Source organism: Cyrtonyx montezumae, unplaced genomic scaffold (assembly GCF_038088225.1).
Source record: "Cyrtonyx montezumae isolate F1298 unplaced genomic scaffold, pur_monq_1.0 scaffold_25, whole genome shotgun sequence".
NCBI lineage: Eukaryota > Metazoa > Chordata > Aves > Galliformes > Odontophoridae > Cyrtonyx > Cyrtonyx montezumae.
The window spans coordinates 2,024,029-2,047,875 of record NW_027071992.1 but is presented as its reverse complement, the minus strand read 5'-3'; the positions used below and the strand labels follow the sequence as shown (position 1 = coordinate 2,047,875).

At 39.3% G+C, this 23,847-nt stretch overlaps 2 protein-coding genes across 2 annotated transcripts in view; one reads left to right on the top strand and one right to left on the bottom strand.

Annotated features, from left to right (window-relative positions):
* Nucleotides 1-23,847, top strand: part of SERINC5 (serine incorporator 5) — a 510,096-nt gene that overhangs the window by 159,164 nt on the left and 327,085 nt on the right. The gene's annotated exons all lie outside the window — the stretch shown is intronic.
* Nucleotides 1-23,847, bottom strand: part of CMYA5 (cardiomyopathy associated 5) — a 49,313-nt gene that overhangs the window by 6,785 nt on the left and 18,681 nt on the right. The window contains exons 3-9 of the mRNA XM_065739758.1: nt 21,562-21,657; nt 20,124-20,357; nt 18,384-18,406; nt 15,907-16,028; nt 11,728-11,877; nt 10,671-10,817; nt 8,002-8,146 (exon numbers count right to left, since the gene is read on the bottom strand). Of these exons, the coding sequence (XP_065595830.1) occupies nt 8,002-8,146; nt 10,671-10,817; nt 11,728-11,877; nt 15,907-16,028; nt 18,384-18,406; nt 20,124-20,357; nt 21,562-21,657 (917 nt within the window). The remainder of the gene's footprint in view (nt 1-8,001; nt 8,147-10,670; nt 10,818-11,727; nt 11,878-15,906; nt 16,029-18,383; nt 18,407-20,123; nt 20,358-21,561; nt 21,658-23,847) is intronic.

Sequence of the window (23,847 nt, the reverse complement as noted above, 5' to 3'; positions counted from 1 at the left end):
TGGCTTAAGAAACATTGTTGGCTACTGCCAACTATGAAATAGAACGTGCCAGGAAGAAAGACTTTTGTCTTCAATACTTAGCTGGCTCCAAGATCATGAGACACGAAGGGCAAAGAGGAAATAAGTGTTACTATTCTCTCTCTGAGTAAAGGATAGAGTGAGGGGGGAGAAGAGTTAATATCAAGATCTTCCCAGGTTCTGAGCAATCAGTGTTGTTTGTCATGTTTCAGAACCATGCAATCAGTAATAGAAAAAGTAAAGATGAAAAGAAGGTATGATCGCTGCCCAGCTTACAGAAATAGAAAACAAGCACAGGAGAAGGGACGGGAAAATGCATTTCTAATATCCTGACTATGTTGGGGAAAAGCCTGTTTCATTTCAGAGCTCTTGTAAGAAGCATTGCAGCTAGACCTTCCTTGAGATTGCCGACTATATTGAAGCATGTAGTTTCAGTCATGAAAGAGAAATGTAAAGGTAACCTTTTATTTTGTCCTATTTCCCACATATGCACACATATGCCTACTTTAAGGGTGATGGGAAATGTGATAGTTTTAATTGATAAAGCATGATGCATTCTGTCCTTTAGCAGAAATGTTTTAATATTTATACTGTCCTCCCAATCTCACAGCATCGTGATAAAATTTCAAAATCTAGAAATTCAAGAAATATTTTAAGTTAATTCTTTTATATATCTCTGTTCTTATAAGAATTTCTAAGTCTCAAAATCCAGGCTCCACATTTTTGTTGTGTGCTATTCAACACAGAGCAAAAAGGAGTTACATGTCTTTTCACCTTTAAATTGCCAAGCAATATTACAGCAGCATCTGTCTGCTACGTTTGTGATTTTCCTGTTTTTAGTGAAATCTTATGCTGTGTTTTGATGCATATTTCTCTCATCAGCATCCTCATTTATTTCAAGAACATGGTGTCTAGAGAATATTTTTTTAATATTGCATATGAACCCAGAAAATGATATGCCTGGTAGTGATTTAGAACACCCTCTGTGTTGTAATTGTCATTCCCACCCCCAGCATCCCACTGAAACAGCACCTCTGGACCTGTGCTGGTACCTCTGATGCCAAGCTCGAGCTGAAAGCACGTAAGCTTCCGACAAAAAGTGCACAAGCACACAGAAGGGGTGCCCCATGAGTGCAAAAAAAAAAGCCCCTGAAGCTAAATAAAAAGAGTAAATTGCTCTGAATTCCATCCAGTTGCACTGCATGCTTCATTTCCTCTCCTCCATTCCTGCTCCGTCACAGGGTTACATCACCAAAGCATCCCTTGCAATGGTCTTCAATGCTACCTTAGATGGCAAACTCAGCACAGGCATAGAGGAATAAGATTCCCCATTTTCTACACAACTGCTTCCCTATCTGTTTGGACAATTGTGAGCAAAGCCATCAGAGGAAGGTGTGATATCCTGCTTCCAATGTTAGACCTGTTCTTTCAGCAGGCAGAAAATTTCAGTCACTAGTGTTGTCAGTATCACATTAATAGAGAGCATGACACTCATTCACTTCCACTTCTATGAACTCACTGCATACCATAATGATTTCTGCCTCCCCAAGTCTTACAGATTTCTTCTAATGTGATACATGGCTTCCTTGTGAACAGCCCACATACTCAATCCCTGGACTACACTTCACAGTTTTCCATCTTCCACCCACAGCTCCATTGACTTCTCAACACAAAGATACTGAATGGCAAGAAAATAGCAGTGCTCTGGAAGAAACTGGAAGAAACATTTCAAAGCCTTGTAAAAATACTGGAAAAAAGTATCAAATAGGTGAGGAACTTTAAAACCCCAGAAGTAGGTCAGAGACTAATAGTTGTAGAAGATTTAAAATCACAGAAGTCAGAAGGTACCAAATCAAGATTTGGTGGGTGTGGTAAGAGAGTCCAACCAACATCAGGAATGTCCTGCATCATCTTCAATCTGGTATAGGGCTTGTGTTATTCTAATGCAAGAGAAAGGTTGTCTTCTTCTCTGGCCTGATGCTGGAAATTTGAGCATTCAGGTTAGTCAGCATTGTGACACAGAGGTCAGAGTTAATGGTTTGTCCATGTTCCAGAAAATCCATAAAGAACACTCCTTTCCTATCCCAGAAGGCACTGCATATTACTTTATCCATCAGGGCTTTGTCTTCAAATTTCTCTTCAGTGAGGAATTCACATGTTGCCACGTGGACTGCCATGGACTCTAGCCTGTAGTGGTGATACCACTATCTTATTACTGATAATAATGCAATGCAGCAAACTGTCATCTTTGTATTAGTTCAACAGGTCCTGAGAAACTTGCATATGTTATGTTCTCTATTCCTGTGTGGTCATTTGTGAAATCCACTTGGCACAAACTTTGAGATTGATTACAGAGTTGCTACCATAATTTCCATTGTGTTGAAGCCAATCTTCAGCTCCATACACAGTTCCCTGGTCATAATTCATCAATTCGTGCAGATGAGCTGATCGAGACACTCATTATTTTGTGGTGTGACAGCAGTGCATGGCCATCTGTAACATGGCTTGTCTTTCAAGTCAGTGTCACCATTGCTGAAATACACCACCCGCTGACTCACTGTGCTCACATCCACTGTTTGTTCTCCACAAATATTCAGCAAGCATAAATAGATAAAAGGAAGGCAGGCAATAATGCCAGAAGGCCTCTGTGGACAGCAAGGAGCTCCTGGACTTACTTGAGTATAAAAAGAAAGTCTACAGGCAGTGGAAACAGGAATGAGTTACCTGAGAAGTCTACAAAGAAGTTAAGTGAACAGCAAGGGATCAGATTAGGAAAAAAAAGTCTGGTCAGAATTAAATCTAGCCAGAGACATAAAGAGGAACAAAAAGAAATTCTACAGGTATATCAGTGATAAAAGGAAGGCCAGGGATGATGTAGGCCATCTCTGGAAAGAAACCGGAGACGTGGTCATGAGGGATACAGAGAAATCTGAGATTCTCAGTGACTTCTTTACATCAGCCTTAACTGGCAAGGGCTCTAGCCACGTTGCCCAAGCTGCAGAAAGCAAAGGTATGTACTTGGAAAATGAAGATCTGCCTGCTGTAAGTGAAGTTCAGGTTTGAGACCATCTAAAGAAACTGAAGGTGCCCAAGTCATGGGACCCAATGAGATCCATCCATGGGTTCTGAGGGAACTGTCAGATTAAGTTGCCCAGCTGCTATCCACCATGTTTGAAAGTGGCAGACTGGTGAAGATCCCACTGATAGGAAAAGGGAAAACATAATTCCCGTTTTCAAGAAGAGAAAAAAAGAAGATCCAGGGAATTACTGGCCAGTCAGTCTCACCTCTGTGTCTGATCAGATCATGGAACAGATCCTCCTGAAGGCTCTTTTAAGGCACGTGGAAAAGAAAGATGAGGTGACTGGTGGTAACCAACATGACTTCATCATGGGCAAATCATGCCTAACAAACTTGGTGGCCTTTTATTATGGAGTTACAGCATCAGTGGATAAAGGAAGATCAACTGATCATCTACCAGGACCTGTGCAAAGCATTTGATACTGTCCCGCATGACATCCTGGTCACCAAATTGGAGAAAAATGGATTTGATGGATGGGCCACTTGCTAGGAAAGGAATTGGCAGGATGGTTGTACTCAGAGAGCTGCGGTCAATGGCTCAATGTCCAAATGGAGACTCGTGACAAGTGGCATTCCTCAGGGATCAGTGTTGGGACTGGTGATTTAACATCTTTGTAGGTAACATGGACAGTGGAATTGAGCACACCATCAGCAGGTTTGTAGACAGCACCAAGCTGAATGGTACAGTTGACATATTAGAGGGAAGGGATGCCATCCAGAGGGACCTGGGCAGGCTTGAGAGGCAGGCCCATGCCAACCTCATGAAGTTAAACAAGGCCAAGTGCAAGGTCCTGCACTTGGGTCGGGGCATCCCAAGCACAGACAAAGGTTGGGTCGAGATTGGCTTTGAGAGCAGCCCAGAGGAGAAGGATTTGAGAGTGTTGTTTGATGAAAGATTCAGCATGAGCCAGCAATGTGATCTTGCAGCCCAGAAGGCCAACTGTATCCTGAGCTGCATCAAGAAAAACATGACCAGCAGGTCGAGGTAGGTGATTTTGCCCCTCTACTCTGCTCTCGTGACCCCCACCTGAGTAATGCATCCAGTTCTGGGGCCTCCAACTCAAGAAGGACATGGAGTTGTTGGAGCAGATCCAGAGGAAGGCCACGAAGATGGTCAGATGGCTGGAGCATCTTCCCTGCATGGACAGGCTGAGAGAGATGAAGCTCTTCAGCCTAGAGATGAGAAGGCTGCCGGGGGACCTTATAGCAGCCTTCCAGTACCTGAAGGGAACCTATAGGAAAGCTGGGAGAGACTTTTTATAAGGACATGTAGTAACAGGACAAGGGGAAATGGCTTTAAATTGGAAGAGGGTAGATTTAGACTAGATATTATGAAGAAATTCTTTACTGTGAGGGTGGGGAGACACTGGAACAGGCTGCCCAGTGAGGTTGTGGATGCCTCCTCCCTAGAATAATTCAAGACCAGGCTGGATGGGGCCTTCAGCAACCTGGTCTAGTGGGAGGCATCCCTGCCTACAGCTGGGGATTGGAACTAGATGATCTTAAAGGTCCTTTCCAACCCAAACCATTCTATGATTCTATGATCCACAAATGTCAATGGGTGCCATTTTTTCAGCATGGAGGAATTCAGTGACACACCTTTCCTTCATACACATTTCTGTCAGATACCAGTGTGTCAGACTGCCCCTCTGCTGCCATCTGTCACATGGCAACAAAATGTAATGGAATATTGGCAAGAAAGTTCAACCTCTACTGCCACACCACCAACACCCACCTCTGATACTGTGGGCCAACATAATAAAACAGGAGGCAGTACTTTCAGAGCAGCCCTTGTACAACGACCATGCCAGCAAGTTGCATGCCAGCCTGCTTATTTTCTTCACCCAAAAGTGAGGCACAATGCTCACCAAAGTAGTGTCATCTTCTTAGTGGAAGAAGAGTAATACAGATTCACATACCTTTCCCATCCTCATCCCCATTCCCATCCCATCTCTTTTTTTCAGTCTCTATTCCTTTCTCTTCCTTCCTATCCCCCCTGACATTCTAAACCCTATTTCTGTTTTCCTCCCCGGGGTGACATTAAAAATGCTTTGGGTGGAGAGTGAAATACTACAGTCATACATGTTTAACACGTTCTTCTTAGAGATCATTACGATATTGACAGATATGAACTTTAGTGTTAATTTCAAGGTTAGTGAAATAAAAGATCTCACTCTGAGCAGTGAGGCCTTTGAGATTCTGTGCTGAATTGTTTCCTGCTTATTCCCACAACCTTTCGCCCAATCAGGACTATACTGCAGCAAAACACTCCCTCCTTTGTCTGCTTTCTGGGACAACCTTGTGGATCTTGATCCCCAAGGTTTACACAGGAGCTAAACAGCCACCAGCACATCTAATGCCTTATGTGCAAATCCCACACAGCCCCAGCTTATTGTGGGGGTATTTCTCCCTACCTGCTCCTCTCTTGGCAGTGTCCTTTACTTTGCATAAGTTTCCAGAATGACATGTGTGAAAGCAGACATTCAAGCTGGGACTGCAGATGGTGAATTTTGTGAGATGGCTGATCATTACTGCTCACACCTTCTATAGGTGACCTTCCCTCACCTCTGCTTTCCTACTGTGTGCTTGCGAGGAGCTATATGAACTTTCCAGGACTGCCGGGAAGCACGTTTGACCTCCCACATGGGTACAGGGGAATTGCACAGCTTAGAGACTGATAAGACGCACAGGCTGTCTGTCAAAAGATTTTGTGTTTGGCTGGTTCCCAAGATGAGCGTTCCTCAGGAAACCAGAGAAGGACATACTCTGAGCTTTCAAGGAAGGTAGTAAAAATAAACTACAGTGTCTTCAGCTCCAAATGCTCCTATGTGGGCATTAAAGACACAACTTTATTTTACCTAATACAGGTATGTGGCAAAGTAACACAAAGCTCCTTGCATGTACTTTCAGAAGGAAAGTCAGACCAAATATTTAAGATTTGACTCACCACCTGGAGTTATTTTTCTCACCCATTAGCCACAGAAGGAACTGATTTCTAGTCCTAACTTGCACATCAGGGGCATTAAATACTAGTAATACAGACATTATGCTTCATTTACAAGTGAGCTCCTTTTCCCCTGGCTTTACACTCCCACAAAAGAAAGAAGAAAAAAGTAATTTTTAAAAAGAAAGGTGTTCTTTGTCCTTGAAACTTCCTGTGCTATTATAAAAGCTTCCTAGGTTAATCCTAGGAGGGTTGTTTTTGGAAAAATAAAGAGAGGTACTGCTTTGAGGGAAAATAAGTGGTTAAAAGGTGGTCTTTGGCACTGTAAAAATAAGGTCAAAGCCCTTCTACAAATAAAGACATTTCAACTGCAGCCATTCAGAGAAAAGTCTTGATTTTATCTTGGTGAATTTTTCGTGTGTCACAGTAAAAGGACAGCTTCTGCCCACATAAAGGCTAAAAAGTCACACGTGACTCAGTAATATGATTTTGCATCAGTTTACTTGAAAAAGGGAATGGGTCAGTTCTGGCAGCTTGTTGCCACAATTAACTCTACACTAACAAACTGCTTGGTGCTAACAGCACCTAGCTCACAGATTACAGTTCACACTTCCTTGCTCTTTTTTAAAAAAAGAGGCAATTCCAGTTAACAGCAATGAAACTTAAGGGCAAACACACAGCCTAGATTTTGGGAGCAGCTATATTATTCCTGACCGACTGAGACTTTGGCAGTTTGACAGTGTCCTGGTGGCCTCATGAAATATGTATAAACCTGAACAGGTCATGGCTGCTCTCCCAAAGAGCAGAAAAGCTGGGTATGTCACCCCTCCTCCACTTGCTTGCATTAACACAGCATGCTGGTGCCGGGTAAAACAGGGTAGCTCAACCCTGCAGAAGTTTTTTCTTTCATTTTTTAGCCTAATTTTGTAAGCAACAATGCACACACAATCGCTCTGTCTTACATGCCTACTAGAAACCTGTGAACATTTAAGTCCAGCTAGCTAATTATGACTGCAAGGAGCAGAGTCCTTCCCTACCTATCACACTTTCATGAAGACCGCGTAAGCTAGCCTATACGTAAAAACTACAGTCAGGTCTTCAGGGAGTGAAAGAGCTTGAAGATCTTTCATAGGGTCCCACTCTCTACATCGGCAACTGTAGTTTCTTGGAACGTTGTTGTCATCATATTTTGAAAAACAAACAAATCCAAAGACACACAGACTACCATATAATTTTCTGTGCATTTCAACACACTCCATGGTTTGACTTTTTTGTGCTCTTTGTTTCTTCTCACACTCTCATTTAAGTAGTTCAGATGTAGTACAGTGGAAACCAGAAAATGTATGGAATAAGCACCCGCTACCCCCAGTTTCCAAGCTGTTCTTAGGGTTGCTGCAGACTCCTGTGGCATTCTTGCACAGAGGAGTGCAGGCACACACATGCAAGTCAGGACAGCACTGGGCTCAGCTGTACTTCAGGAGGAATCTGCATGTATGCAAGTGGATGATCAACTTTACTGGGACACCGGTATTACCTTTGCTGTGTACCCAGCAGGTTTCCATTCTGCTCCCCACAAAGCAGAGAGCAAACTGAACAGAACCCCTTCATCCCACTCACTCCTGCAGAGCTCAGCTGCTCTCTCCTGCCCTGCCTGGGGCCATCACAGCTGAGTGGGAGTGATTGTTTCCCCAGCCAACATAGTCATGCAACTTCTGGTTGATTGCAGGCAGTGCAATGTCTCCAGGGCTTTGGCCCCAAGTGAGAGGGATTGCTCAGTTAAGCAGAATGAAAGGGAAGTATTTTTGTATCTTTCAGCCTAATCTCACAGATTAGTATCCAGCCTCCAAGATCTTCAGCAAGCAGAAACTTATTTCTTTCTGTTTAAAACCCGTAGTCTGGGGAGCGCTCATTAATGTCTGCCTAATCCAAACGACCAATGTTTCTCAGCTGTAGCACTGACCTGAGACCCTCTCCTTCTGGCGAATGCTGTCTGCAGTACTCCAGGGTGAAGGACTCTGCTGCTGCTGAGGCAACCTGCCAGCGGATGGTAGCTGTGTCCCAACACACTGTGCAGTCTTCAGCCTTGATGGTGGGGATGGCAGGCGCTGGGGACACAGGAACATATTAGCTGTACTGCAAAGAAGACACCAGCAGCTCATAGGGGATACTTGTAAAGGAAAGGGAGAGTCATCTCCATTCAAAAAACACAGAATAGTTAGCTTAACCTGTCTAGCGATGATCTGTTCCTTACTCATGCTTCAACAGCAAAGAGTAACCATATAAGGGGGTGAGGGAGGGGGGAAACATGCTGTCAAAGTCTCTGAATGTTTGTGCATTTCTGCACATCTTTAAAATGTCCAAGTAGAATTCTATGCCTTTTCCCAAGCATACATTTCTCATTTCCACCCTTTTTTACAGAGCAGAGCACCAAGGCAGTTCTCTGTATAGCTCTGTGCAGGTTATCTCAGTCCTGTTCTCAGCAGCTCCTGCATGAATTTCATCAGTAAGAAATATGCTGCTGTAGAACTGAGGGGGAAATGATGAGTTTCTGCTTAATTATGTAGTGTTATTTTTGCAATGTGGATACTAAAATTTGGTACTGTAATTTCTCTTTTTTAGAGCCTCAGTTCAAGAACTGCAGGCCCAAATGCAAAACAGAAAACTGAATGTAAAGCAATGCACTAAATGAAAGTAATCAAAAGCTATTCTGTGAAATAGCACATCCAATATCACAGGCCTAAAACAGTTTTGTTGTATTCATCTACTCTATCCCTTTCCAGGGAAGAGCAACATAAATGAACATTGTGATCTACTGTTCACTCTCATAAACATCTTTAACACCAATCATTAAAATAAAATTTATTTTTAAACATGTCATAGAAATTTGTTATGCTTTTAAAAAAATCAAGCCTCAAATAGAAGGTCTAGGTAAAGGACAGGAAAAAGACAATTTTATGACAAGATAATCTTATAGAGCCTCAACCCATATGGAAGATGCATTCTACTTTGTATCAATAATAATTTCTTATTATTAGAGAAGGAAAGAAGAAAATACAGAAGCACATATTGATTTCTTCATTTAGTGAAAATCAGGTTTCATGTTAAGATGTACTTGATGTTTTAATACAGGAACAGCTAATCTAGGTAGTCACCAGAGCAAAGAATATGTGGGATAGACTTTTATCTGGTGATAAACCAGTGCAGTTCCCTTGGCAATCGTCCTCTAATTCTCCTCGGATATACTTGATTATTGTCTGTTTTTAAAGTTATCTGTTGCTAGAGAATGAAAAATTAATAGCTAAATCCACAAATGCCTGCATTCAGAAATGGAAACACATACCCACAATAATGGATGTGCAATCAGTACATCACAAGACTTAACCTGTTTGGCTTTTTTTTTTATTTGAAATGATCTATCTAAAGAGCAGGCAGAGTCAGAAGAACAGTATTGTCACTGTCAGAAAGAATTGTCACTGTGCTTCTAAGGTTTTTTAACAAATTAACTGTAGTTACTGTACTAATTAGAACATACAGCTGATTTCCTTGTAATATTCTCATAGTTTCATGAGAGATCTTTTAAGAGACAAAAGGTAGAAATGGGTAAATGATTATTATGCCTCTCAGATAAAGTAGCAGATAGGTTTGAATGACTAAAGAAAGTGTGTTTACTCTTTTTTCTTTAGCATTGCGGAGGATTCATCTGGATGTCACTTGAGCGTAGACAGGTAGAAGACAGATATTTACTGCCCTCTATCAACAAATATGATGTCTAATGGATTAAACAAAAGGCTTGTTATGGTTGCTGCCAAGTGATGTCAACAATATACTCAATGTCATACAGTTATTGCATTATGAAATTGTTAAGTACCCTTGTCTAGATTTTGTGAATGCTACAACAGAATGATTGTTTTTACCCAGTAACACTAGAAAAATCATCTGGCATGAGTGTCTCAGATAAGGTCTTGAACACAAGATGCCATGTTTTGTTTGTAATTCAAGAATCAATATTTTGTCAATAGAAATTATTTAGGAAATTAAAATTGGGAAAATTGATCAGTCAAATGAAGCTCATAAACAGTACTCGTCTAATTACTCAACGTAATTTACACTACCCAAAAGGGAGCAAAGCCTCACAGCCGCACCTGAGATGTGTGTTCCACTGAGCTAGATGTGGCTTCTAAGATCTGTAAAGCACGCCTCCCCCTGAAAAGTTAATCATTTAATCAATCCACATAGATGTGTCTGAGAGGATGGTGGAGAGGTAAAAAATGCAGCCATTACCTCAATTTTCCACAGGAGAACCAGTGGCAGAGCAACAGGGTGGCTTTTCCCCGAGCTGCCCTAGAGCACTGCAGTACCCTCAGAAGATAAATTTGTAATGCGTTGCTCCAATGCCCCAGTCACAGGGACTGAGATTTAGAAACATCTTCGTATCCGAATACTTTCAAATTACCTCTCAGGAACAATTATGCTGTCATCTTGTAGCAAAAAGGGAAATGATTGTGAGTTGCCTACTATCTGACAGATGGACTGAATGAAACAGCCTTCTCTGCTTTGGTAACAATACAGACTAAAATTTCTCTAAGAACCTGAAGCTTACTGTAATCAAACACCAAACTATGTACATACCTGTTTTAAAAATGGATTTTTCACTAGGTAAACTACACCCTGTACAGTTCACAGCCATGACCCACACACTGTAACACCGATCTGGCTCCAGATCCTCCAAAATGCAGTGGCTCTCCTTCACTGTCACTCTGTATTCTTCCACCAAAGCTAGGAGAAATATACACAGGCTGTTACACGAACATGTTATTTCTGGTAGGGCCTGTAATTGTTACTCTCATCTAACATGTAAGAAATATGTTGAAACATTTATACTAGCCAAAAAGTCAGTATTTTACTCTGACTCAGTTTTGACAGAGTTTTTGATATGCTTTTGAGTGCGTTTGGTAAGGGGAGCTTATGACCTTCAGTCTTACTGTGAAGTAAGCTGCAGTTTGAGACATGCATTGAACAGTTGACTTCATTTCTCTAGAAAATAACAATTTATCATTATGGAATTTATACCTCATACATCCATTTGTGTGTGCACATAAACAAACACATGCATGGATGTATGTTCTGAGAGACTCGGCCATCAGCCTGAGCTTTTCGATGAATGAAGCACCTGTATCCTCTTTTCTCAGTTTCCATACCTAATATTTAACCTTTTTGATGTTGTTTTGAAAAAAATCTCTGGAATATATGGAAAAACTGTGGAAATGCTAATGACCTTTTCCTGTCATTTTTTAAATTAGGATACATTTTGAGGCTCTACAAACCTAATTGGGTATATCCTTTTGCAAGCTCTATCTGCACTCTCCATTAGTATAGGAGAGTTAGGAATAGAAAGGACATATCTTCTCTGAAAGTCAGATTGCTTTTTAAAAGCATCTGAATAAGTAGCTTCTCCACAAGCAGCTGTCTTGCACTTTGCAGACCATAGTATTTACTTTGTATTTTGAAGGATGAATGAGAAGATTGGGAATGTCATCTACTTCATGCTCTCCTCTACTGTTACCTGTTCAATGCAGGATTTCACCACTGTGCCCTGGGCCCACCCCTGTAGCTCAGCCTTCCCTGTGCTGACATGAAGTCATTGGAAGAAGGGCTGCTACTGTCATGAAGGCAAGACTGTACGTACCTCCTTCATCTTTGCTGGCTTGAAGCTCCTCCATACAATACACCTGGAAGCAGTCAATGGTATCCCCTTCATTCACAGTCCAGTAGACAGCAATGGAAGTGCTGGTAGCTGAATTTGGCTCTTGAGGTATTAAGGTCGGTGTCTGTGGGACTGAATGGAGAGTCCTCAGTTGTTATTCACAATCCTGTATTTTCAGGTGAATTAACTACAGGTTCATGAGCAATCAGGTTTCTTATTTTCATTCAGGTACTTGTTTCCACAGAACAATACAGCAAGTATTGGAAACATGGACAACAGTGGTGCAGTTTTAGAAAAGTAGTTCATCTGATCTAAAGATGGTAAAAATTAACTACTGAGAATAAGAATCTGGTTACCCATTTCTCTCACAGACCCAAAAGTCAAGATTCAGTCCTGAGACCACAGAAACCCAGACCAAAGCACGCACCAATGCCCTGCACAGCTCTCAGAGTCCCTGCCTACAGGACCATTCCACAGATGGATAACTGTGTGGCTGCTCATTTCTAGTTTCCAGTAGGCTGAGGGGAGCAGCATGCCACCTTCCAGGCCTGGACAAGTGGAACTGTCACAAAACCCCAGAGGCAGCAAGAATGCCTCTTCTTTTTCCAGGAGACCTGCTCCTTGCAGTCACAGCTCCTCCAGCTGCAGTCTGGCACTGGACTGACAAGTCTCCACTTCAAGGCACATGTCAACAGTTTACAGGCTGGTTCTGGGGACCCACACCCTGGGAAAGGGAAAGGGGAAAAGGAGGAAAGGGCAGGGAGAGATGCCTAAAAACAAAACAGCAGCAGTGAGGAAAGCTAATTTACTAAATAAGATATCAGAATGCAAAATAACACAATATAATACAATATAATTGGAATTATAGCTAATAAATCAAAATGAGAGAGAGTGTCCAAAGACTGAAGGCCTTACTCTAATGCTGAAGGCAAGATGACTAGGGGCACACACGCTGCTGTGATGATCCGAAAGGGAAAAGAGAGAGGGATTTCATGACTTGCCAACAATTTTATCTTTCCCTCTGAACAGAAAATAGAAAAATGCAAAGTAACACAAAATCCAAAATTCTCCAGATTTCATATAAACTTTGTCTGCTGCTGATCTGCACAGATTAATCTCTGTTGAGATATTATTACTCTCTAAGATAATGGATTAACAGGGAGAGAGGGGAAAGAAGCAAAAACCCCCCAAAGATGTTCATTGTTAAAGTAATTGCAGGGAACAGAAATACATTGGTCTCTTTCTTCACCCAGTATATTTCCATATTGCATTAATTCTGTTAGAATCTCAGCAAAAAAAGCTTTTGCTTTTTCTCAGTTATCTTCACAGTAATGATGATGATCCCCTGTGGCATGAACAAGGCAAATGCAGATGCTGTTTGTTTCCTTATGATTTATGCAGAGAGCTACCAGTACAGTTGGACTACATCTGCTTCCCACTGAAAAAAAAATCTTTCTCATTGCTAAAACCATTCCCATTTTGTCTTTTGACTGCGTCTAGTTGGTCCATTTAAAAATTGATCATCTTAGGAAAGGACTACCTTTCAGTGGACCCAGTGGGAAAACCAGATTCTTTTCCTGTGAAGTTGCCTAGAAATTGCTACGATCGCAGAAACCCCACAATTGCAAAATTTGTTATTATGCCAAATCTGAAGAGAAGCTAGCTTATTGAATGAAGCTACTGGAAAAAAAAAGTTACAAATAAAATTCAGTTCAGTAGCATTGAAAAACATTTGATTTCTCATTTACTTTTGCATAATAAGAAATAAACTTTCGAAAGGAAGTAATTTCTAAGCAAAAAGTTGAACTGTTCTCTATGGAAATAGAATATTTCTGCATTATCAAAACGATGGCTCTTCTTAAAATAAAAAACATACTAAGTTATATTTTTCAACAGAAAAATTGGACATTTTCTGATCTGTTTAATTTCTGAAGTACTGTGCTTTAAGGAAACTTGTCCTTTATGGCACCTGATTTCCATGGACATAGAAGAACATAATCCAGAATGCTTGATAGGTAATTATACCTTTCCCATGTAATGGGAAATAATTTTTCCTTTGCTTTGCAATCTTGAAGAAGGAGAACAGTTACATTTATCTGTTATTTTCATTGATGATTGTTACCATCATCAAATGTCCTCATATTTTGGTGTAAATGGGCAGGGCCTATTAGGCTTTTGAAATAAATAACTTTCTGATTTTAAAATGATTTCAGCTCCTCTTGTGACAGAATATGTGCTTTAGTGTGCAGAAGGACACGCTGCTATGTCTTCTGTATGACTATATATTTGGTAATGGGTGGTTTAAATGAAAGAAGAATTGGAGGAAAAAGGACTTTTCACTAATGAATGTGGAATATTTGAAAAAATGGGTGGTGCTTTGAAGGAAAGATTTTTCTGTAGTGATGAAAATAAAAGTTCTATGTATTTGCTCAGTAAAAGACTGTTATTTCTGAAGGAAAAAAATATGTGGATTGAAGAAATGTGACAAATTCACATCTATTTCATCAAACTGATTAAATCAAAACAAATTCTGAATGTCTGACATTTGCCTCCACTATTTGCTAAGCTATATAGTCAGAGTTTTCAATTGAAAATTTAGTTTCCCGCAGGCACTTACTTCCATTTTCTTTCAGGAAGGGCACAATCATGAAAAAAAAAAAGGATTTAGTCCACTGCCCACTAAAGTAAAAATCACAATAGGAACAAAGATATTTAGTAGCTGAAATGAAGGATGAAAAACAGGAATTTTAGAAAGAAAAATAGAGTATGAAGCTTGTAAGTTGAAGAGCTTTTAAAGTCAGTTGCAGGTTGGCAGTCACTCATTTCCAGTCTGAAAAGCAGACCTGGTCTGGAGCCATTTGGTGTTCAATAAGCACAGTGGCTAACGCAAATAAAACTAAACAGCAGATCTCAGCAATCTGGGAAGAACGCATTGGGAATGACTTGTGGGTAAAGGAAATACAGCACAAAAAAATGGGTCTGTTCTCCCATATGACCTTGACAGTAGTTAACTACCCAGAAGGAAAGCATGGTTGCATGTATGGAATTGTGAGAGGGAGTTTAATAACTAAAAGGTGGTATATTGCACATTTACACTTCAAAGTCAACACTGGCTAAGTGCAGAATTAAAAAAAAAAGTGTATTTTCATCTGATTTCCTTAGCAGGCGAGGCTGAGATAATATTGCAAGCAGAAATACCAGTCTAATCTCACCTGAGCAGTTTTGAATCCCTTGCACAAATCCACAAGTGTGTCAAGGAAGTTAAGGTCTGAGAGATATTCAGTTTCTCTACTAAATAAAAGTAAGTGACTATGTGCAGAAGGAGCACAATTTAGTCAGTGACACTGCTGAGTGCAATCAGTAAATACTAGGTACAGGAGAGTATGAACAAGACTGCACTTCTCCAACATCCCACTTGACAATCCATCTAGTAAACAAAGCACCACATGGACACTGATGCTCTAGTTGCACTGCTCAGGGGCCAGACATGAGAAAAAGGCATCTGAATAGCCACAGAGTGACTGTGACAGCAGTGGTGAATGTGATAGAGAGAGGGAGATCACAAAGCAGGACAGTGAGATGTGATCTCCCAGAGTAACCCTACTCTTGAGAAAGTCACTCTGGACTTAGACTCCATTAAAAGAGAAATGGATTGTCATTAGTAGCTCTCTAGATCTGGGTAATTTCTATAAATGTATGTACAGGCAGAGCAGAAAGCCCACTTGGACAAGCTTTTTACAGGATATGAAATAGAGATGAATAAATTTATTTATCATGTGCAATTTTCACCACTGTCCTCAGAAGCAGAGGCTTATTCCAACTAAAGTTATCAGTCCCCTTCACATCCCCATTTGGAGAAGTTTCAGTGTGCTTTCATACTCATGGCATAAACCCACAGCCATGAGATAGTCTGATATACTGACCTTTAAAAAAGGAAAGAATCCTCCATTATAGCCCTCTTCCCTCAGCTCATCTTAAGGTCCTACTATAAGCCAAACACTTGTGCACAATTAGACTTAATTTTACATTCAGCTTTGATTGCTAATAATATGGTTTGCAAATTTATACTTCTTGAACTGATTCTGTTTTTAGCTTCCTAAAATTTCCAAAGTATTGCCAAAATAATAATCTTTTTTGAAGATGAGATTCAGAGATTCTTACCAGCCACATGTTTTAAAGAGTTCTGGTTGCTCTTTCCTGGACTGTCCGCATAGTGCTCAAACAATGAAAATGCACTGGGCACCTTTTCTAAAGAAAGAGTAGCATCCATTGCAGAACATAACCTATTTTAGAAGAAAAGCAGCCATGTAAATCACTTGTGGTGCCATGTAGCTTCGAAAAGCCAGAAGAAATGTCCATGCAACCATTAAACTGAGGACTACATGCAAGGACAAGCTATTCTGATTTTGAACATTTACAACATACTCACAATTCACAAGAGGAACACCCTGAAAACAAACACAATCTGTACATACTGTATGTTTGTATATAATCTCTGAGAATACGAGGATTTGAAATACTCAGTAAGACTTCCAAGAACATCAGGTTTTGGGCATAGTAGCACAAGGTTACAGTCAGCACTGAACTACAGCGGCTGACCCACTGATGTAAGGTGAAGCAGTTGTTTGTGGAAAACAAACAAACAAAACAAAATAAGAACAAACAAGAAGGAATTTGGATTTCACCTGATTAGCCTACACTGAGTTTATTAGAAGAAAAAAATCAAACGATATATTTTTAATTTTGAGACAGAAACAGATGATGGAAATGAAAGATTATTTTTTTCAAAGCAATTTAAATTTACCTTTCTCCTCATTGCTTTACAGTGAAGAAGTGAAAAATCACTGTAGAAGTTAATTATGTGTAATTTTCACTGAGCAAAACAAGTATTAAATGTATTATCTTTAGAAAAGCATGCATTGTTAAATAGGTTTTTCTCAGCATTTTTATTGTCAGGTATTCTTAAATAAAATAACAGCCAAACCCATGCACAAAACAGACTTAATGTTTAGTGTGTAAGTTAACAAAAATTTCTAAGCATACAGCAATCTAAATTTATAGTCCTAATCCTGAAAATATATATGGGAACTATGAAGGGACATATGGCACACTCTTATCAGACCATTCTCCTGGGTTTGTAATCTGAGAATGAGCTGGAACCCTTATTTAGTTTTTACCTCTTGGTCCATTAGCTCAGATCAGCATTTGTATCACTGAGTCGACTGAGGCAGCACTGACAAAGGTAATATGAACTAAATTGAACTTCTGACTGATGAAGGATGGAGATCACCAAAATGACTCCCCCAAGGAGTATGACCTATTATACATATGTAAGATAAATGTTTGCAGTCTATGTATTTGGTAGTTTATGCAGGTGACCCACGATGCAGCTACGATTAAGCATCTTTAACATCCTGAGTCAGGTGGCAACAATGAGAAAACAGGACAGTATCACTCTGTAGTCTCCTGGTAAGCTTTTGAAAAAGCAATGATGGAAATTGTGGATAAACCAGCTACTTTCTCTCTCTCTTCTTTCCACCCCTTTCTCTCCCCCCCTGAGGTGTTCACAAATACAGCCCAACAACCTCAGCCATGTGAGTGATTGTTGGTTGATGCTCGGCTCAACATGAGCCGGCAGTGTGCCCAGGTGGCCAAGAAGGCCAACAGCATCCTGGTCTGTATTAGAAATAGTGTAGCCAGCAGGAGCAGGGAGGTGATCATCCCCCTGTACTCAGCTCTGGTACGGCCGCACCTCGAGTACTGTGTTCAGTTTTGGGCCCCTCACTACAAGAAGGACATTGAGGCCCTGGAGCGTGTTCAGAGAAGGGCAACAAAACTGGTGAGGGGTCTGGAGCACAAGTCTTATGAGGAGCGGCTGAGGGAGCTGGGATTGTTTAGTCTGGAGAAGAGGAGGCTCAGAGGAGACCTTATTGCACTCTACCACTTCCTGAAGGGGGGTTGTGGTGAGGAGGGGGTGGGCCTCTTCTCCCTGATAAATAACTACAGGACGAGAGGGAATGGCCACAAGTTGCGCCGGGGAAGATTTAGATTAGACCTGAGGAAGCATTTCTTTTCTGAAAGAGTGGTCAGGCACTGGAATGGCCTGCCTAGGGAGGTGGTTGAGGCACCATCCCTAGCGCTGTTCAAGAAGCGTTTAGATGAGGTGCTAAGGGATTTGATTTAGTAGTTGGGTAGAGATAGTGATAGGAGGATGGTTGGACTAGATGATCTTATAGGTCCTTTCCAACCTTATGAACTTATGAACTTATGAACTTATAATTTGCATAATAAACTTTAAGAGATCATGTAATATTGATGTTAAGGAATATAAACATGGTCAAAATAGTTTCTAGTATATGTATATATAGCAATAACTACAAGGAACATGTTCTTAATACCTTAGATTTAAACTTAAGTCGACAATTTAAAATGCTACTTATTTAATTGATATATTATAAAACACATAGAAAACATGTCACAACAAGTTAGTTACAAGTATGAAGTACATTCCCTTAATTTCATTATTTACAAGGTTCATGAAAGTTACTACCAATATTAGCAGTGTAGTTAGTAAATGAAGCATCCAGCACACTAAGCCTAGTGTTCACTACAGTGCACTTAATCCATACTTCAGATACCTTTTATTCAATTCTTTAGATGACTAAGGAAAAAAAAGAAATATATTAACAGTTTCAAAACTTTGAGAAACTGAAGAGCCCCTCATCCATCCCGCAGTTCTGCTACTCTCCACAGAGATAAAAACACAGTTTTATTGACTTGATGTTGGTTGGGATGCTGCTCTTTCACACCCACAGAGAATTTGGTTCCTTAATAGTATTTCTCTTCAAGACTCTCACTCAGCAGGCTATTAGAGTCTACATCTGGTTTAAAACTCCTGAGGAGTCAGTATTCAATATCTAGCTATAACCCTAGGGCACAATCAAATACTTTTCTAAATCAAAGTTATTACAGAAGAAAATAACTTCTGCATTAATAACACTTAAATACAAATTCTGGCTGAAATCTCCTTCATTACTCCTGTTTACCAGAAGTAGTGTGATATTTGTACCTGTGGAGTAGTAAGACTTTTTCCCACACTCCATGAATCTTCAGCTAATATTTCCTTTCTCAGAGAAAAAAAAGTTCCTGTCCCATACTGGTAAAAGCAATGGCTAGCAAATCTTTTATGATCACAGCTAGTTATAACCCTGAGTATCATGGGAAATAGTTATCCTACCCTAAAAAAGAATTTAATGTTACAAAGTGAACATTTAATGTTACAAAGTGGACTAATCCAGCACTTCACAAATTTTATCAAGATAAAAAACATTTCTTATCCATCCCAAGATATTCTATCTCTTTAAGGACTCACTTACTCATTGAGCAACACAACAAGAGGAAAGCCAAATATTGCTCCCCCATTTCTCTAACTGTTGGCATTTGGTCTAGGAGCTTCTATTATGAAAGCTGTTTTATTTTGTGTGAATGATTAGTCTTCAAAAAGTAGTTTTAATTTTTCATTTTCTTGCATCCTATGATAACCTTTGCATCTTTCAGCCTGTAGGCTAACTCTACAATGGGAGATGATTCTTTCCACAGAAATCCCAACATCTTCTGAAACACTTCTAAACAGGGGAAAGTTCCTCAGCTGACCTGTGAACAATTCTTGCAACACAAGAACAATCACGGGAGATCCAGGCCACTAACGGTTAACATGCAAGAGTCTCTAAAATGAGTTTATGTCTGACTGATGACTGTGTCATCAGGTAACTCAAGTCACACATATTCACAATGGATGTTTTTCAAATCTTGAAAGGACCACTACATACATGAATGTCACATGTATGTTTCTTAACCACATATGTTTAGAAATCTTTCAGTAGTAAATGTTTATCTCAGTGTCTATAATTTGAATGCATACCTACTCTCTGTCTCCTCAAATAAATGAGCAAATGAAACCACCAAAAGAACCCATTCTGCTTCCACATTGGTTAACTTTCAGTTATGCTTTATTTTTCCACTTTTTTTTCCTACAATAAAGTAACTCTTACTCTAAGTTTTTATTCCTCAGTGGTTAATTCTAGATAAATTACTGAGATGTCTCTCAACTTTCTCTTCCAAAAATAAAACAGAACTATTTTAATGTTGTAAGTCAAATTTTCTTCCTATGCATCACCTTTGCAATTCTCTGTTCACATGACAAAAGTAGCTGATCTGGCATATTAAGGATGGAATAACTGAGCTTGCAGGATTTAGTGATCTTAAAAAAAAAAAAAAGGAACATAAATATCTCTTTCTCAGCTCGGGCACTGTGTAAGCTCTAAGTTCTTTCCTAACTAGTACAATAAATCTACAGTATGAATGCAATTTATACTTACATTTAAGAAAACAAATCCATTGAGTTCTTCCATTTCCTTTACTGTTGTCTCCAAAGTTTCCTTTGCTGAATCAACAGTTTGCTGGAAGTTGACCATCTGTTCATAAAGGTACTCCATTTTCATCTTCTTCATTTCTTCAAAGTTTTCTGATTTTTCATCATATTGTGCTACCATTTTCTTAAGCATCTCTTCATTCTGCTTTTCCAATAACTCCGCATTCTTCTTACAATTTTCCTGGAAAATAAGAACAGATGTAAATTGATCTTCAGACTGAAATTACTATAGTTCATGAATACACAGAAATTCTCAGCACCCATACTTGATTCATCCACGAGACTCCTGGCATCCTGACAATAAGAGAACTTTATTCCTGTAGGCAAACTCATCTGGGAGAAATAATGCTGGAGAAATACATTTAAAATAACGGCAGATATATCTTTTTAATATGAATGCTTAAAATTAAACTTCTATATTTAAGCATAGGGAGGAAGTCTGATAACAAAATAGCTAAAAATTCATGCTTTCAACTAAAGTTAATACAGTCCTCAAGGCTTAAGAATGTATGTAGATGTTTAATGCAGGGCTCTAAAAATAGCTACAGAGTGAACTTTTTATAAGCAAAAATCAAAATCAAGGGAGTTTCTTCCTCCCATACTCAATAGTCACATATTACACTTTGCAATGATATGTGTCATGGTTTTATGATTTTTGGTACTGGTATTCCACATCATAACATCATGTAGTGCATTTAGAGTTAAAGAGTTAATGCTCCAGCTCCATGGATCATCGATAGTTCCAGGTATACCTGTCTCAGAAGAGAAGAAGAACTCCATTCCCCAGAGGACTTTGCAATGCTTTGCGTTCTTACGTGTTTACGCTCAGAGGGAAAGATAAAAACTGTCTGCGGTCACGGGACACTCTCTTTCCTTTGGGATGGACTCAGCAGTGGGTGCTTGCTGCCATCTCGCCTTCAGCGTTAGCGTAACGCCTTCGGTTTATTGGACACTCTCTCTTGCTCATTTTACTTGATTTATTAGCTTTAATTCCGATTATATTGTATTATATTGTGTTATTTTGCTTTCCGATATCTATTTAGCAAATTAGCTTTCCTCCTCAGATCGTTGCTGCTGTTTTGTTCCTAGGCCCATCTCCCTTTTCTCTTTCCCCCTTCCCCTTTCCTGGGGCGTGGGTCCATGGGTCCCCTGCACCAATCATCACGGAACTGGGCCAAACCTGCCCGTAAACTGTTGACAATATGCAAAAAAGCAATCATTTTTTTCCCCCTTAATGTAACTCCTTCCAGCAGGAGAAGTCATTTTGAGGAGAGGTGAAATAGCCCATCATAGCATAAAATATGACACTATGAAAAAGTCAAACATAATTTAGAAGCAATATTGTAGAGGTAAAGAAAATCAATGTGAAAAAACAGTGGACTTACCTCAACAGAGTTAAATAGGGATTCAATGTCACCAACAAACTCTTCAATCTTCATTGACTTTTTTTCCAGTGCAATTAGCAATTCATCTAATTGATCCTGAAATGTAAAAGTAATTGTTAACTGTGTTGTTTTATAGAGTTCTCACATACAATTTTTTTTTTTGTTGAAAGAAATGTTTTTCTTTGCCATAAGCCTCCGTTGGAACAATTGCTAAATTAAGTTCAGGCATCTCCCTGGATGCAGAGACAAGCACAGAAATAGCAACTGGAACAGCTACAAAACTGTTTCCAAACAAAAAAAAAAAAAGTGACCTCAGTTCAACAGGGTGCTGAGTGTGTCTCTACAAGTTGTTAAACACTACAGATTCCACTGTAGCTCTGCTAGAAACAGAGGATACTTAGAGCCTCATGAGTATCCTCAAGTGAAAAAAGACTAGAAGAAAAGAGATTATGACAGGAAATTATGAAGCTGACAGGTCATGAAGTCTCATATTATTATTATTTTTAATTAGAATTTTAAAAATATTTCCTTATAAACCAGAATCCATCAAAATCACTGAATTAGATGTGCAAACAAAAGCAGTCCGAGGGATAACAGGCACCAGAAGCAGCTCAGAACTTTTTCTTACTGCTTCTTGACCATTCTTGAAAGAAAATGTGTACTCAAGTAAGATTTAAATTCATAAAAATACTTTGTTGTAAATAAGTTACATAAATCTAAAAGGAGGGTCAACTCCTTTGGTAACAGCTTCCTATTGTGGCAAACTTCTACAGTCAAATCTGTTTGAAAACTAGCACATGGCTTTCCATTAATTTTAAATGTCACATTGGACTGTAAAACTGAAAGCTGACTTTATAAATGTTAAAGGTCAAAGTTCTGTTAGTAAAGATAAAGTCTATCAAGTGCCACCCATAGCTTTTTTGTTGTTGTTGTTGTTTGTTTATTGTGAAACTATATCCCCACAATAAAGTTCAGGCAACAAGTATTTTGCTATCTAACATCTTCTCAGTGATTATACAGAGGTAACAAGAAACATACAAATACCATCTCAAAGTAACCTGAGCCCCGAGTGCTAGAATCAAATCAAGCCTGTGCTGTGGCCAGAATTAATACTGGCTTCATGTCCATGTTCCACAGCCAGGGAGTGATATCTTGGGACATTTATTTGTGGCTTAATTTGACTTGCAGCAATGCAAGTACATATGAGAGATGGCTGAGGTTTGTTACTTTATTAGTGACTTGCTGGTGGCTAATTATCACTTCTATGTCAAGCAGGAATGGCCATATATAAAAAACAGCTCTCTGCTATACATCTGCTCACTATGGAGATAGCTTGCAAATACTGATATCTGAAACTGGCGCATTCCTCTTCTACTTTTAATTTTTTTCTTATATATGATCCATCATAAAAATAACATAACAATAGAAATATGAGCTCTTCTGGAATGTTAATGAAACTGCACTAAATATGTATTATGGGCAACTGACCATGACAGAAAGGAGACTTCGCATTTCAGATGCAAGATTAAACAGCTGGTAAAAAAGAACAGAATATCTTTATACTTGTACATGAAAAAATCTTTTATGGGAAAAGTGAAACATCACGTTTGTGGTTTTTACAAGTAGAACTATAATTAAGCGAAGAATGAACTTCCACAGAAACGAAACATTTCCACTGTTACTGAGATTGAAGGTGTACTCTACTGAAATGGGATGAATTTCTATCTTTTTGTTTTGCTTTTTTTATTTTTTGCTTTTATTTAGCCCAGTACAGCTTAAAAATAGTGAAAAGAACTAAGACTTGTAAAACTCTTGGCTGCAGCACAGCTAAAATACTATTAGGGCTGGCAAACATGAACAGAAAGAAAAGAAAATGAGGATAAGGTTTAAAAAAAAATTAAAATTGCATTGTAAACTCTGTAATAAGTCTAATATCTGCAAGCAACCAGTACACATAACTGGACTGGGGAACACTTTGTGATGATAATGGCCCATGCATTTTGAGGTTTCTGTACTTTGTCAAATGAAATGAGCTGCTTCTACTAAAATTCTCTTCATAGGAATATCTTCCCAATTCTTACTCAACACACAGAAAACAAGCATACTTTCACAGATAAGAAGACTAAAAGTTGACTATTATTTTAACAACTACATATAAGCATGGCCATTCAAACCTCTGAATAAAAAAGAATATCAGCTTAGCATGCTTAGGACTACTTAAGATACGAAACACCTTAATTATATTTTCCCTTCGAGATTTCTCACGTATTTAGGAACAGCTTTTAT